The sequence below is a fragment of the Cebus imitator genome, unplaced genomic scaffold (genome assembly GCF_001604975.1).
Source record: "Cebus imitator isolate Cc_AM_T3 unplaced genomic scaffold, Cebus_imitator-1.0 Scaffold239, whole genome shotgun sequence".
Lineage (NCBI taxonomy): Eukaryota > Metazoa > Chordata > Mammalia > Primates > Cebidae > Cebus > Cebus imitator.
The window spans coordinates 1,820,938-1,838,176 of record NW_016107554.1 but is presented as its reverse complement, the minus strand read 5'-3'; the positions used below and the strand labels follow the sequence as shown (position 1 = coordinate 1,838,176).

The window sequence follows — 17,239 nt, the reverse complement described above, 5'->3', positions numbered from 1 at the left end:
GGATTGTTGCATAGGTACATACATGGCAATGTGGTTTGCTGCCTTCATCCCCATCACCTATATCTGTCATTTCTCCCATGTTATCCCTCCCCAACTCCCTACCCCTCGCTGTCCCTCCCCTAGCTCTCCCTGACAGACCTCAGTGTGTGATGCTCCCCTCCCTGTGTTCCTGTGTTCTCATGGTTCAACACCCGCCTATGAGTGAGAATATGCGGTGTTTGATTTTCTGTACTATGCAGCCATAAAAATTGATGAGTTTGTATCCTTTGTAGGGACACAGATGAACCTGGAAACCATCATTCTCAGCAAACTGACACAAGAACTAAAAATATTTCTAAACATTTATTTTAAAAATTCAGTGAAATCAATGCATTTCCCATATCTCTATTAATTTAGTAAGTAATATTTAGTTTTAAGACAAAAGCCATCTCAAATTTCCTGTTACATATCTATAAATTCCTTCCACGGTTTCTCTGTAACTGTACTTTGATCTTTTGTGGCTAAATATGTAGTTGAAAATGTTACAAAGTGTTCAGTAAAATAGTCAATTATTTCAAGAGCTAATTTAACCTGTCTATTCTATGTCAGTTTGCCTCTCTATAACAAGCTTTCTAATTCCTTGGCTTTTAGCCTAACATGTAATGTTTCAGTATTATTTTGTATTAACACAATATATAATTATACTTCTAGTTTGCTGACTCCAGCAGAACATTCAAACTCATTCCAAATATTGGACAGTTGTTTTACACAGCCCTGTTCCATACATCTTAAGATACCTAGTGTCTCTAGCTCTTGCCCAGTAAAACACCTTATATTCTCCAAAATTACTATAACCCACAGCATCTCCAAAAATTTCTAAAATATCTCCTAAGACAGTAACTCTCCAACTTTCTGTGGTAAAGAATCAGTTTTCCCCCAGTCTATCTGAGATCTATACTTTTACTAAATAAAATAAAAATGAGTTACTAGAGAAAAAATGAAATAAAAAACAGACATATTAAAAAACGCAAGCTTCATTTTATTATTATTAGATTCAACAGACAAAAAATACTTTATCAAATTACCATACCAGTTTATAAATGATTACTCTTACTTTTGGTACATATCTCATTGCAGACCAAAAATAGTTTAAAGGTCAGATCTGGCCCATGGCACTGAGGACAGTACTACCCTTGTTAAGAACAACTGGTAAAAATAAAGTAATATATAGAAACATTAGTTATTATCTTTATAATATTTGATTAAATATCTTTTAGCAAAGATTGAAATAAACCTGTGCACATTAACAATACTACACTACTTCACATATTCCTGTCTAAATCTCCAGATGAACACATAAGACCTATATCCTTTCTTTTATAAAGGGCATCCATGTTTTCTGTGATACTGAATTCCTCTCTGCGAAGGAACACGAACATTATTCAGCCAGTGAAAAGACCAAATTCCTTTCATAAGCCAAAAAGCAAAAAAATAAAACAAAATCTGATTTTAGAAAGACTCATAAAATGTACATATTCAGAATACAAACATGATGCCCAGCCTTTGCCTAGCCATCTATAGTTACATGCCCAATATCCTTTTCTGTTCCTCAAGGTTACACTTGACCATCCCTTAATCTGCTCTGCCTCACCGCTCAACATGGGAAATCTCATCATAGGCTTTTCTTTCTATCATAATTCCTTTCATTGTGGCACTAGTATATGTCCCAAAGTATTTGATTTAGGCACCAACTCTTTCTCTTTGTTTAGTAGTAAGAACATCATCAGTTGAGGAGAATGTCAAGGTTCATCCTATCTCAGTCAAGTTTTTGACAGTAAGTAAACAACTCTCTGAATACAATATTCAGAATAATGTATTAAATTTTAATAATTCTTTTAAAATGCTGCTGACAATTTACATTAAAAAAATACCAGGTTCATAAAAGTCATTAAAATGGCTGATATTGTGATCTACTTAAGTTTAAGACAGAAGCCATGCTGAGATCCAAATTTTATTTAAATTTTCTATGAGATTGTGTACACATAGTATGGTAATATAGTATATAAAAATATTTTATAAGAGTATGAGTGTGAAGAGTATATAAGAGTATGAATATGAAATATCATTTAAGTAAAAGCACTCATTTACTTGTTTACTTATAGTTTTCTATTGTTTTAATTTCTGATAGTCCTATAACATTAATATAAGTAACCATAAATATTAATTTCCTAGTATCAACCTAAAAAAGGGAACATATAATGAAGTAACATTTAGAAGAAAAAATGCACTGTATGTCATTATTTGTTTTTAAATAATTTAATTTTCTTTAAAAAATACTATTAATCAAATGAAATTTGAAGTTTGTATATTTTACATAATAAAACACAACCTTACCCTTTTCTTGGCCAGTGCAGCAACTTTGTCATGTGTTTTGGATTTATCTGTAAGATAATGAAACATGGCTGCTTCAAAAAAGTGCCTATGTTCCTATTCAAATAAATACCGAGTTACACAATTAGAATTTTCTACTTTCTCGTTACTATTATAACAGTATTTTGTTCCAATTGTCCCTTTAATTAATATGCTAATAGTTGAGTGGAGTAATGCAACCCAAAAGTAATAATATGAACATCTTTTTACTTATTTGGCAAATCTCCTCTCTTAAATTTGGATAGTTGGATGTCCTCAAGTAAGTGTCTAGTATATCTGATTTCTAGGTTCTGGTGAGCTTGTGTGTTCTGGAGTATATAGGATCTAGAATTGAACCCCAGCTACCTCCACTTTCATATCTATCTATTATATGCTGGACATGGGACAAGGACTTTATATAGATATCTTATTTAATTATCATTATAACCTTGTAAAGTATGCAGTCCTTCCTCACTTCAAAACTGAGGTAAATGAAGTACCCTTCCTGAGGTCATACAGCTCGGCCAGATTCATCTGAACACAAACCTCTAATTTTTCCAGAATGTCTGCCAGCTCCATTTTGGACCACTGAGCTGTAAACAGTGCCTCAGAGAAAGATTCAGCAAGAATGAAGACTACTAGTACATTTTCTCATTATACCACTCCTAAAACTATCCTAGGATATTATTTCGATATGTGCTAAAGTATGTATATGTGTATATGTATCTATTGGTTACAACTGTTGTCATAAAATATAGAAACTCAGGTATGTTCATACTTACAACTGGCTAGTCACATGTGAACTATCCTCTTTCCTATATCCAGCTGTATACTTGAGATGATCCCTCTGGAATACCCTTTCTTTCCACTGATGAACATACAAGGTTATGTACTACTACAGACGATTCCTCCAAAGAGGAGAAATCACCACCTCTTTTGCAAAATCATAGTCATATTAAGCTGCGGAACTTCCTCCTTGTATTATGGTAAGTTATGAACATGTCTAAGTATTCTGTAAAACTAGAGTATTCCTTAAAGGCAGGGGCCACATTTTATATTAAGTAAGTGTTCAGTATTACTTAGAATTTAAAATGTATATGTATTTCATATAAAATCTCACAGTTTCCTGAAAAAATGTAATTTATTAATTAAATTATATTGATCATTTATTTGGTATCAGCTACTAAATTAGACAGCATAAGATATAAAACAATGCATATGCTCTTAGACTCTCTTTATTAATAAACCAGGGGTAATAATTATTTTTCTTAAACTTTTAGTTTCAGGGGTACATGTACAGGTTTACTATATAGATAAATTGTGTGTTGTGGGATTTGGCTTACATATTATTTTATCACCCAGGTAATAAGCATAGTACCCGATAGGTAGTTTTTCAATCCTCTCTCCACCCTACACCCTCAAGTAGGCCCCAGTGTCTATTATTTCTTCTTGGTGTCCACATGTACTCAACGTTTAGTTCTCACTTATAAGTGACAGCATGCAGCACTTGATTTTCTGTTACTGCATTATCTTGCTTAGGATAATAGCCTTCAGCCCAAACCATGTTGCTGAAAGGACATTATCCTGTTCTTTTACATGACTGCATAGTATTCCATTGTGAATATGTACTGTATTTTCTTTATCCAGTCTATTATTAATGGGCATCTAAGTTAATTCTATGTCTTTGCTATTGTAAATAGGCAGCAATGAACATCTGTGTGCATATGTCTTCATGGTAGAATGATTTATATTTCTTTGGGTATATATCCTAATAATGGAATTGCTGGGTCAAATGATGGTTCAATTTTAACTTCTTTGAAAAATTGCCAAACTGCTTTGCACAGTCACTGAACTAAATTACATTACCACCAGTAGTATATAGCATTCCCTTTTCTCGGCAACCTCACCAGTATCTGTTATGTTTTGACTTTTTATTAATAACCATTCCGACTGGTGTGTGACAATAACTCATTGTGGTTTTAATTTGAATTTCTCTAATGGCCAGTGATGTTGAGCATTTTTTCATATGTTCATTAGCCACATATATGTCTTCTTTTGAAAAGTGTCTGTTCATGTCCTTTGCCCACTTTTTAATGGGGTTGTTTATTTTTTGCTTACTATAGATGCTGGATATCAGACCTTTTCAGATGCAGAGCTTGCAAATATTTTCTCCCATTTTGTGGGCTATTTACTCTGTAGATAGTTTCTTTTGCTGCACAAAAGCTCTTTAGTTTAATTAGGTCCAGGAGTAAAAATGATTACCTCACTGGTATATTGTGAGATTTAAATAATATAATCTACTTAATTAAAACTACTAACAATATGTATGAAGATAACAAATAATCAACAAATATTCACTTCCATTTTAGCTAATAAACATTATGGGGGGTGTGTGTGTGTGCGTGTGAGAGAGAGAGTGAGAAGGAAAGAGAGAGAGATCTTGATTTTTGGAATACTAGGAAAAACACTTCAGTGATTATATGTTTCACCTCTGTATCACCTTTCTGGTTGACTCCAACATTCTTCCATCTAAATAATTGTTTTCATCTTTTTAACATAGTTGGAAATAATTGGTGAGTAATAATAAAATAGCAACATGTTTTAAGAAATAGGAAAAAATAAGATCACTAAAATCTCATAGTATATTTTGGGATTAATGATGTGTAAAAGACCCAGTGGAACCTTATGGTAATACAAGATGGAATAAGTTTTATTGTATCTTTTAAAAAAGTAAATTTACTCTTTGTTCTTTTGAAAACCTCTAATAAGAATAAAAGTTATGATGAAATATCAAACCTTAAAAATAGTTAAAATTGAACAAAATAAAAACTCAAAAATTAAAATTGGAGTCTATGTATCCGGATGGTATACAGAGAGTTAACCAAAATGGATGTTTGCTATGTTTCCTGTCAAAATATACCTCATTCTTATGTAAATTTGCTACTATGGCAATGAATCGGGAACAGAAACAGTGAATGTTGTTCAAGGAGCTTTCTATGTTCAAAAGTTATAAAAACCATCTTCCAATAAAAATAGAGTATCTTGGGAGTATCAACCACATTGATTTTCAAATGCCAAAGGAAAATTCTTATGTAATACTTAAAACATTATGATCAGTAGTAATTTCTTTATTAATATTAACAGTTGGTCTATGTTCAACTTCAGCAACATTAACAACTTTCTAAAAGCTAAATTTTCTCTTGTGAGAAAGGTTTAATTTCCTTCCATCAGAAATCTCTGCATGTAGGGACTCTCATCATAAAGAGTGAAAAGTAGTTAATAGGAAATGTAGATGTGGATAATGAAAAGGGCCTTCACTCCTCCTTTGAGCTATATCCAAGTCATATTTCTAAAGTGCAAAAGAGGAGCTGCAGGTAGTAAATGAAAATGTTCTAAATGAGTAAAGGTGGTTATGACTCATGATCCAGAACAGATGTTATTGATTTTTTACTTACAACCATATTAGAGAGGAATACAAATATTAACATAATTCAATGGTTTCTCTTCTTTAAATAATTTTTTTTAAACCTTGTCTATTCGTGGCCTCTGAAAAAACATCAGTCTTTGTTTGTTTAAATGTCACAGCTGAGAGCATTTTCATAAAAACGCAGAGGACGGTCTAGTTTCTGGTCTGGCACATAAGGAGCTTAGAAGTTGCCTCTAGAATCCAACAACATATACAAAGGTGAGCAAACTGGAAAATGAACAACTCTTCTTAGATCCTATGGAGAAATGAGGTCACAGGGCAAACTGATGCCCCCAAATTTGGAGAAAAAGTAAGTACAGAGAATCAGCCCACCTGACAAGGGTAGAAACTAGTTTAGGGATAGGAAAATCCGAACTTTTATTGACAAATTGCTAGAAGCTATGTGGGAACAAGCCTGTGACAAAAACTCCAGGGGTACCTAGTCATGGGGACAGGGGCACACTTTTCTTGAGTTTTACCTTTAGGAGTTCTATCAGGTTCTCAAGGAGAAGATTAAAGAATTATCTCCTGGCTTCCATCAGGGGGAAGAGAAAAGCAATCATTTTGAATAATATATCAGAGCATTCTGAACTTCTTAACAAAGACTGCCCTGAGGAGAAACTATTTCATCAGAGCCTAACCTACTGAGGGATTTTCAAAGTCTAACCCCAGCCTCACCTTCGGGAAGAAAAATACCCAATTCTAGCCCCTTCTAGCCATCCTTTACAAGCTATGTAGGTGAAGAAAAAAAAAGTGGGGAAAGTGTGTGGTTGGGGAAAAGCCTTTATGAAGTTTACAGCCTAGGACTGAGGCTTTATCATAGAACTATAGAATGATTTCCCACCCCCTCATGTCTTACTATTATATAGCTAAAGGATCATGATTACAGTTATTTTACCCAGAACATCATGCTTACCTTTCAATAAAAATGTATAAGGCATACTAAAAGGTAAAAAAGAAAATTTGAAGAGACAGAGAAAGCAGCAGGAACAGATCAAGATATGGCAGAGATGCTGGGATTATCAGCTCGTGAATTTAAAACAACTATGATTAATATGCTAAAAGCTATAGTGTTAAAAATAGACAACATGCAATAACATGGGTAATGTATGCAAAGAAATAAAAATTCTAAAAAAGATTCATAAGAAATGCTTGAGAGCAAAAGCAATGTAACAGAAATGAAGAATGTGTTTGATGTGCTCATCAGTAGACTAGACACAGCTAAGAAAATAATCTTTGAGCTTGAGGATATATCAATAAAAACCACCAAAACTAAAAAAGAGAAAAGACTGAAAAAAGATAAAACAGAATGTCCAAGAAATATGGAACAACTAGAAAAGCATGACATACTCATTATAGGCATAACAGAATGAAAAGAGATACAGGAACAAAAAAAAAATCAACACAATAATAACTGATAATTTCCTCCAAACTAACATCAGATGCCAAACCATAGATGCAGAAGCTCAGAAAACACTGAATAAGATAATTGCCAAAAATCTATGTAACATATTCAAACTGCAGAAAATAAAAGATGAAAAATAAAATCTTGAAAGAAGTTAAAAAAAAAAAAACCTTACCAATAGATAGAAAAGTAAAGGTAAGAATTACAACCAACTTTTTCTCAAAACCACACAAGTGATAAAACAGCTGAGCAAAATAAAGTGTTGGCAAAATAACCCATCCACCTAGAATTCTACACTCTGAAATTATCGTGATTATTTTTTTCCTTTTGAGATAGGATCTCACTCTGTTACTCAGGTCAGAGTGCAGTGGCACAATCATGGCTCACTGCAGCCTTGACCTCCCAGGCTCAAGCAATCCTCAGTCTCCTGAATAGCTGGGACTACAGATGCACAACTGGCTAATTTTTGAATTTTCCGTAGAGACAGAATCTCACTATGTTGCGAACTTTTTAAAATTTCAAAATCACAAAGACAGAAAAAGAGTGAAAGACAAAAATAGTAACAAAGAAAAAGGTCAATAAATAGAAAATAGTAACAAATATGATAGTTAATAATCCATGACATTAAAAATAATCATTTTAAACATTAATGGCCTAGATGGAAAAATTAAAAGCAAAATATATTATGCTAACCCTAATGAAATTGAGGCATGAGTAGTTGCATTAATTTGAAACAGAGCAGACTTCAGAGCAAGGAAAGCTATTAAGAATAAAGAGGGGCATACATATTAATAAAAAGATCAATACTCAAAGAAGACTTGCAACCTTTAATGTGCATGCACCTAACAACAGAGCATCAAAATATGAGAAGCAAAAACTGATAGAAATGCAAGGAGAAATAAATAAATCTACTATTATAGCTGGAGACTTCATCAGTCACCTATCAGAAATGAACAAATCCAGCAAAAAGAAAATCAGTAAAGACACAGTTGAACTCAAAAGCACCACCAACCCACTGGATATTTTGACATCTGTAATCTACTTCAAGGATGTAATCTACATCCTTCTTAAGCTTACATGAAACATTCAGCATAACCACATTCTCAGCCATAAAAAATACCTTAACACATTTAAAAGAATGTTAACACATTTAACATCTCTTCACAGACCAGAATGGAATTAAGCCAGAAAGTGATAGCAGAGAGAAAGGTGGAAATCCAAATACTTGGAGATTAAGCAACACACTTCTTAGTAATACATAGGTCAAAGAAAAAAATCTCAAGAAAAATTCAAAAATATTCTGAACTAAATGAAAATGAAAGTACAACTTATCAATCATGGGATGCTGCAAAACAATGTTCAGAGGAAAATTTATGGCATTGAATGCATCTATCAGAAAAGAACAAAGCTCTAAAAATCAATAATCTAAGCTTCTACTTTGGAAACTAGAAAAACACAAAAGAACAGGCTAAATCCAAAATAAGCCAAAGGGAAAAAAAAAATAAACAAGCAGAAATCAATGAAATTGAGGACAGTAGATGGAGAAAAATCAATAAGACCATAGCTAGTTCTTTGAAAGATAAGTAAAACTGATAAGACTCTAAAGAAGAAGGAAGGACGGAAGGAAGGAAGGAAGGAGGGAGGGAGGGAGGAAGGGAGGGAGAAGGAAGGTAGGAAATGAAAGAAAAAAGGAAGGCAAGAAGGAAGGAAGAGAGGAAGGGAGGAAGGAAGGAATGAAGGAAGGAAGAAAACAAGGAAGGAAGGAGGAGAGGAAAGGGAGAGAGGCAGGCAGACACAAATTACTTATAATAGAAATGAAAGAGACAGACATTATAACAAATCCCATGGACATTAAAAGAAAATAAAGGAATATTATAAACAACTCTATGCCCACAAATTTGATGACTTAGATGAAATGGACCAATTTCTTGAAAGAGACACTCTGTTAAAATTCTCACAAACAGGCAATCTGAATAGTCTTACACCTATTAAAGAAATTGAATCAATAAAATAACCTTCCAAAACAAAAAGCAGCAAGCCCAGATAGGTTCACTGGTAAATGCTATCAAACATATAGGAAGAAATTATGCTGGTTCTCCATAACCTTTTCCAGAAGATAGATGCAGAGAAAATACTCCTTAACTCATTCAACTCAAGGTAGTTCAAAAATTGGAAACCAATTAATGTAATACACCAATTGTATCAACAGGCTAAAGAAGAAAAATCACATGATCATATAAACAGATCACAGAAAAGTGTCTGACAAACAAACAAAAAAACAACTCTCAGAACACAAGGAAGATAGGGGAACTTCCTCAGCTTTGTAAAGAGCATTTACAAAACATCTAAAGCTTACATCATAATTACTGGTAACAAACTAGAAGCTGTCATGCTAAGATGAAGAACAAGTCAAGGGTTTTCTCCCTCACCACTCTTCTCAATATTGTACTGGAATTTCTAGATAATGAAGTAAGAACAGAAATGAAAATAAAAGGTATACAGTTTTGGAAGGAAGAAGTAAAATTCTCTTTGCACATGATATGATTGTCTATGTAGTAAATCCAAAAGAATCAACTAAAAAACCCCTGTAATTAATAATAAATTATAGCAAGGTTGCAGGAAACAAGGTTAATATGCAAAAATAAATAGCTTTCTGACATACCAGTACCAAACAGGTAGAATATGAAATGAAAACACATTAGAATTTACACTGACAACCCCAAAGTGAATTATTTAAGCATAAATCTAAAAAAAAAAGTACAAGATCTAAATGAGGAAAACAACCAAACTCTGATAAAATAACTCAAAAAAGAACTAAATAAACTTGAAGATATTCCATGTTCATGGATAAAAAGACTAAATATTGTCAAGATGTCAATTCTTTCCAACTTGATATGTAGATTCAACACAATTCCAATGAAAATCCCAGCAAGTTTTTTTGTGAAATCAACAAACTCATTCTAAAATTTATATGGAAAGGCAAAAGACCCAGAATAGCCAACCCAATATGGAAGGAGAAGAACAATGTTGGAGAACTGACACTACCCAACTTCAAGACTTAAAATGAAGCTACAGTGATCAATACAGTGTGGTATTGATTGGCAAAAGAACAGACAAATAGATCAACATAACAGAATAAAGAATCCAGAAACAGACCCATATAAATACAGTCAACAGATATTTGATAAAGGAGCAAAGGTGATACAATGATGCAAAGACAGTCTTTTCAACCAGTGGTGCAGGAATAAATGGACATCTGCACACACAAAAAAGTAAATTTAGACACTGTCCTTACACCCTTCACAAAAATGAACTCAAAATAAATCATAGGTCTAAATGCAAAATTATAAAACTTCTAAATGATACATAGAGAAAACCTAGATGACCCCACATATGGCAATTACATTTAGATACAACACCAAAGGCAAGGTCCATGAAAGAAATAATTGATAAGCTGGACTTCACTAAAATTTAAAATGTCTGCTCTGCCAAAGGTTCTGACAAGAAAATGGAAAAGACAAGCCACAGATTGGGAGCAAATATTTGCAGAAAGACCTATAAAATAATGACATCTAAGATATACAAAGAATTCTTAAAACTTCCACAGCAAAAAAAAAAAAAAAAAAAGAACAATCCAGTTGAAAAATGAGAAAAATATCTCAAAAGACATCTCACCAAAGAAGATAGAAAGGTGGCAAATAAGTATACGGAAGGATGTTCAACATCAAATGTCACTTGGAAATGTAAATTCAAACATTAATAAGGTGCCACTCCACATTTATTAGAGTGGTCAAAACCCAAAACACTGACACCACCAAATATTGATGACGATGTGGAACAACAGGAACTCTCATTCATTGCTGGTGGGAATATAAAATGGTTCAGTCATTTTAGAAGACGGTAGTTTCTTAAAAAACGGAATATTTATTCCACCATATGATCTGCAGTTATGTTCCTTGGTATTTATCAAAAGAAGTAAAAACTTCTGTCCACACAAAAACTTGCACACATATGTTTACAGCAGCTTTATTCATAGTTGCCAAAATTTAAAAGCAACCAAGATGTCCTTCCATAGGTGAATATTTTAAAAAATCATGGTACATATAGACAATGGGTATTCAGCACTAATAAAAGATATATCAAGCCATGCAAAAGCATCGAAGAAACTTAAATGCATATTACCAAGAGAAAGCAGCCAATCTGAAAAGGTCACAACTATATGACATTCTGAAAAAGCCAAAACTATGAAGATAGATAAAAAATCAGTAGCTGCCAAGAAATAAGAGGGAGGCAGAAACAAACAGCTGGAACACAGAGGATTTTTAGTGCAGTGAAAATATTCTGTATGATGATATTACAATGGTGAATACAGGTCACTAATATATTTCTCCAAACCCACAGATTGCAAGACACCAAGAGTAAACCCTAATGTAAACTATGAACTTTGGGTGATAATGACATGTCAGTGTAGGTTCACCAACTGTAACAAATGGATCTCACAGTATGGGATGTTGATGGTGAGGAGGCTGTGTGTTTAGAGGTTGTGGGGAGGAGATATATGGGAACACTCTGTACTTTCCACTCAATTTTCTGTAAACTTAAAACTGCTCTAAACAATCAAGTCAATTTTTTAACAACATACAAAATTCTGGAAAAAAGTTGGAAATAGGGACATCCACTCTAAAATGTAGAGCATGTAAGAAAGTTTTAATCTTACAAAATCCTAAAGCTGAATTATAAAGAGATTATATGGATAATGCTCTACTTATTTTTAGAAGTACAATTATAATGAATGGTTCTATATATGATTAAAAAACTTTCTAGCCCCAGCAGAAAAATTACTTAGTTACAGTAGTAGTATAACAAAAACAGGGCAACTAAATTATGAGGATGAGACGGTTATCATCTGATTAGGTCAATATTTACATATATAAAGATCCTGCATATTTCAACAATGAGAGAGTTGCATCAGATAGAATACTATGCCAATTTCTGCATGCTAGGAAGACTTTAGGCTAAATATTGGGGCGATTTATTTCTAGGTTTGAAAAAGAAATTGTTAGGTGAAGAGCCTTCAAAATTGCTGGGTTAAAATAAGTGGATTGCTGCTAAGTTATTCACCTTTGGTGAAATATCTAAACTGTGGCTACTTAGCTCTCAAAACTACTTTTGAATACAGTAAGAAGCTGAATACTTTACCAGAATCTACACTGAATGCCAAGCAGACACAAGGATTATATTGACTATTTTGGAGATAGTGAATAATGAATTGTGAGCCTGTTATGGCAAAGACTAAACTGGAATTCTGAAGTCCTGAAAGTTCATGCCCCTCTATTTTGCCTACTTCAGAAACAAAATGAAAGCATTTAGGCATATGGCTCTCAAGAACCAGGCTGAATTACATAAAACTGCATGTAAAAATAATCAGATTTTCAGCCAGAAAATGAGCTGTTGCTGCAAAAAGAATCAGAAATAATCCTTCTTCAGAGTTTCCAGATAGGCAAGCATGTCAAAGGACTCACAGCCAATTGAGATAGCAAGTCTATTCCTGGTGAGAAATAGATATAAGTTTAAAAAATAAATGACTATGTTACTTAAAACTATTAATGTTCAAAAAATTAAATGTCTAAGATGCTGTTGTGGTTAAGTAAGAGAAATGCATAGTCTGCGCAACACATAAAACTGTACTTGTAACAATAGAGTGCATTCAACCTTTATTGCTAATACACAGAGACATTATATTTTCAGCACAGGAATCAAATCACATTTGTAGTAATAAATGTGTCTTCTCCTGGTCTCAGAGTAAACCTGATTAGTATACATGTCATTCTTTTTCCACTCCCTGCAAACTTACTTATTTGCTTTAAAACCTAAATTTAGGTGGCTGGGTTGAAATTTAAATTTTTCTTAAGTAAAACCTTTTCACATATAAACATTTTGTAAATATAAATTAAAGTTTTCCAAAGGAGAAAAAAAGATCATTGCTACTTTAAAATTCAGTCAGCATCAAAGTCCAGATCCTTCTATCCATAGAGTCATTTGTTTAGAACTTAAAGTAATAAAGAAAAAAAAGGGGGCCTTGTAAAATATAAAATGATTATAATCACTAAGCAAAAAAATTTTTAAACATATTTAAGTTTAATAAAAATTATCATTTTATGTGGCAATCATATTCTTTTCAGAGTAAAAATGTGTCATAACCATAGATCAATGGAACGGAATAAAGAACTCAGAAATAAGGCCATGTGTCTACAACTATCTGATCTTCAGCAAACCTGACAAAAACAAGCAATGAGGAAAGGATTCCCTACTTAATAAATGATGCTGAGTGAACTGGCTAGCCATATGCAGAAAATTGAAACTGGATCCACCTCCACCCCGACTTTCTTACACCATATACAAAAATTAACTCAAGATGGATTAAAGACTTAAATGTAAAACCCAAACTATAAAAACCCTGGAAGACAACCGAGGCAATACCATTCAGGACATAGGCACGGGCAAAGATTTCATAATGAAGACATCAAAAGCAACTGCAACACAGCAAAAATTGACAAATGGGATCTAATTAAACTAAAGAGCATAGCAAAAGAAACTATCAACAGAGTGAGCAGACAACTTATTAATGGAAGAAAATTTTTGCAATCTATGCATCTGACAAAAGTCTAATATCTACCATCTCTAGGGAACTTAAACAAATTTACAAGAAAAAACAAACAACCCCATTAAAAAGTGGGCAAAGGACACAAACAGACAATTTTCAAAAGAAGACATACATGTGGCCAACATACATATGAAAGAAAGTTCAACATCACTGATCATTAGAGAAATACAAATCAAAACCACAATCAGATACCATCTCACACTAGAGTGACCATTATTAAAAAGTCAAAAAATAACTCATGGTGTTGAGGGTTGAGGAGAAAAAGGAATGCTTATACACTGTTGGTGGGAGTGTAAATTAGTTCAACCATTGTGGAAGACAATGTGGTGATTCCTCAAAGACCTAGAGGCAGAAATACCATTCAATCCAGCAATACCATTACTGGGTATATAACCAAAGGAATATAAATCATTCTATTATAAGGACACCTGCAGCCAGCCATGGTAGCTCAAGTCTGTCATCCCAGCACTTTGGGAGGCTGAACACACAGATCATATGATCAGGAGTTCGAGACCAGCCTGGCCAGTATGATGAAACCCTGCCTCTCCTAAAAATACAAAAATTAGCTGGGCGTGGTGGCACGAACCTATAATCCAGCAACTTGAAAGGCTGAAGCAGAACTGCCTGAATCTGGGAGGCAGAGTTGCAGTGAATCAAGATCGCGCCACTGCACTCCAGCCTGGGTGACAGAGCAAGACTCCATCTCAAAAAATAAAAATACTAATAAAAGAAACACATGCACATATATGTTCAACACTATTCACAATAGCAAAAACAATGAATCAACCTAAATGCCCATCAATGGTAGACTAGATAAAGAAAATGTGGTACCTGTACACTGTGGAATACTATGCAGCCATAAAAAATGATATCAGTCCTTTGCAGAGACATGGATGGAAATCTGGATGCCATTAGCCTTAGCAAACTAATGCAGGAACAAAAAACCAAATACTGCATGTTCTCACTTATAAGTGGGAGCTCAATGATGACAACACATGAGCACATAGAGAACAGCACACATTGGTGTTTATCAGAGGGTACAAGGTGGGAGGAGGGAAAGGATCAGGAAAAATAACTAATGTATGCTAGGTTTAATACCTGGCTTATGAACTATCTGTATAACGAATCCTCATGACACAAATTTACCTATATAACAAGCCTGCACATGTACTCCTGAACTTAAAAGTTAAATATATACAAAAACATGTCATACGTACTATAATCTTCCACATGGTTTCACTTAAAAAGCTATCTATATATCATAGTATTGAGAATTCAATAAAACTTTCTTTGAAACTAACCTGAAATATTATCACAATTTTTCACCTGATTTTTTAAAAGTTGAAGTTTTTCTTTTACTCCTGCTCTGAACTTATTTTAAAACACAACATTTTGAAAATACTTTGTCCTATATTTTATATAGCATATCCAAGTGAAATTTTTATGCTAGGAACATATTTAAAGCTAGACTTCCCATTGTGAAATATTTGTCTTTGAAATACACAAGAGGACCTATGTAGATAGTCTAAGAGTAAAGAAAATAACAAAAGTGCTAACAAGAACGCCTATATTTAAATAAAGTGTATGTTTAGTCATTGAAAATTGTTTCAGGGGACAAAATATATGCTATTTGTTTATATAAAAACATTTTCCAATAAACAATGATATACTACTTTCCTATGAAGGGTGACAGAAACTTTTGAATGAGCAAACATATTTTGGAAAACGTGCATTTGAATAAATCCTTATTTTGGAGTGATAAAGAAAAAAAATTATATACCTTTTTGTTTTGACAAGCAGCACATTTCCAGTCTTCGCTCATGAGAATATCCATAGAGTAGACATGCTTCTTGTAGTGCACTTTTATACCATTTCTTTTTTTTCTTACATTTTTCTGGCTATATAAATATAGAAAAAAGAGTAAAATTCATTTTAAATATATAACTTTGTTTTAAAATCCACCTATTAAGCTGGAACTAAATCTGATTTGGAGCATTGTATGGTATATTTCTTAGACTTTGGTATCTAATTATTATTTTAGAATTCAGCAAAATTGTGAAAATTTTGCAAATTAATAGTCTAAAGGGTCAGATGCTTGGTTCACTAAGATAATAGTGATAATATTATTCATCTCACACTTAGAAAGTTACAAAAAGGCCCTGAATGTAACAAAGTAGTTAATATTAATACATTTAATAAGAATAGGGTTGATTTCCTTTTAAATGACATAGCAGTTACACTAAAGTGGTACAAATTGAAAAGCAAGTTTCTTATTAGAAGAAAATTAATCTGGCAGTGTGTGGTGGCTCATGCCTGTAATCCCAGTTACGAGGGAAGCTGAGGAAGGAGAATCAATTGAACCTGGGAGGCAGATGTTGTAGTGAGCCAACATCGCACCACTGCACTCCAGTCTGAGTGACAGAGTAAGACTCTGTCTCAAAAAAAAAAAAAATACTATTCACATCTAGTTTTAGTGTTACAGCAGATATTAACATATGCATACAAGTTCCTTAAAATTCCTGCGCCTTAGTTTCTTTGTTTAAAAAATGTGAATGATAACCATGCATCATAAGGTTTCATGAAATAAAATAATATAGTTTTATGGCATAATAAGAACTCAGTAAGTTATTTTACTTGGATACAGCACATTTTCTAAATATGTATTTGGTTTTCAAAGAATATATTTTAAAAAGAAAAACAAAATTTAAAAAATCTGGGTCAAAAATAAACATTAAATTGACCTAGTCCAATAATCTTTTCAGTGTTATTTTAAAACTTGCCAAAAATAATTTTTATAATGTTTTCAAATGTTACATTTATAAAATTCATGCCATCATTTTCATTTTGAATATTTACCAGCAAAAGGAATATGGCTATTTATTTTATTAACCTATAATTAATGCCTATCTATAAAGATTATATCTTTCTCGCAGATATGTAAAATAATTCGCCCTTTACACAGAAGTATAAATCTATTTAAGACCCATATTGAAGTAATTCAGAGAATGAAACTATATATTTAAAGCTATTCTCAATGTCACCATATTCTTAGAGTTCCCCAAATTAATATCAACTATGTGCTCCCACTACACAGAATACTTTCATTTACTGATTTACTACTTGATGATTTCTATTACAGTTATTTGTGTTCATGACATCACCAACCATAAAATGAAAGATCCATGAAGATGGAGGCAATAAGCAATAGGTCATTTTTGCATCCTCCGCAGTACTCATCTGCCTACACCTCATGGTATATTATGTAAAGTATTCAGAAAGAGGCAGTTAAATTGCATTTGGCCCTGGGCACTGATCA

At 33.1% G+C, this 17,239-nt stretch overlaps 1 protein-coding gene across 1 annotated transcript in view; it reads right to left on the bottom strand.

The window, feature by feature from the left end:
• ZCWPW2 (zinc finger CW-type and PWWP domain containing 2) overlaps positions 1 to 17,239 on the bottom strand; it is a 155,777-nt gene that overhangs the window by 29,407 nt on the left and 109,131 nt on the right. Inside the window, exons 5-6 of the mRNA XM_017498256.2 lie at positions 15,704 to 15,821; positions 2,374 to 2,420 (exon numbers count right to left, since the gene is read on the bottom strand). Coding sequence (XP_017353745.1) covers positions 2,374 to 2,420; positions 15,704 to 15,821 — 165 coding nt within the window. The remainder of the gene's footprint in view (positions 1 to 2,373; positions 2,421 to 15,703; positions 15,822 to 17,239) is intronic.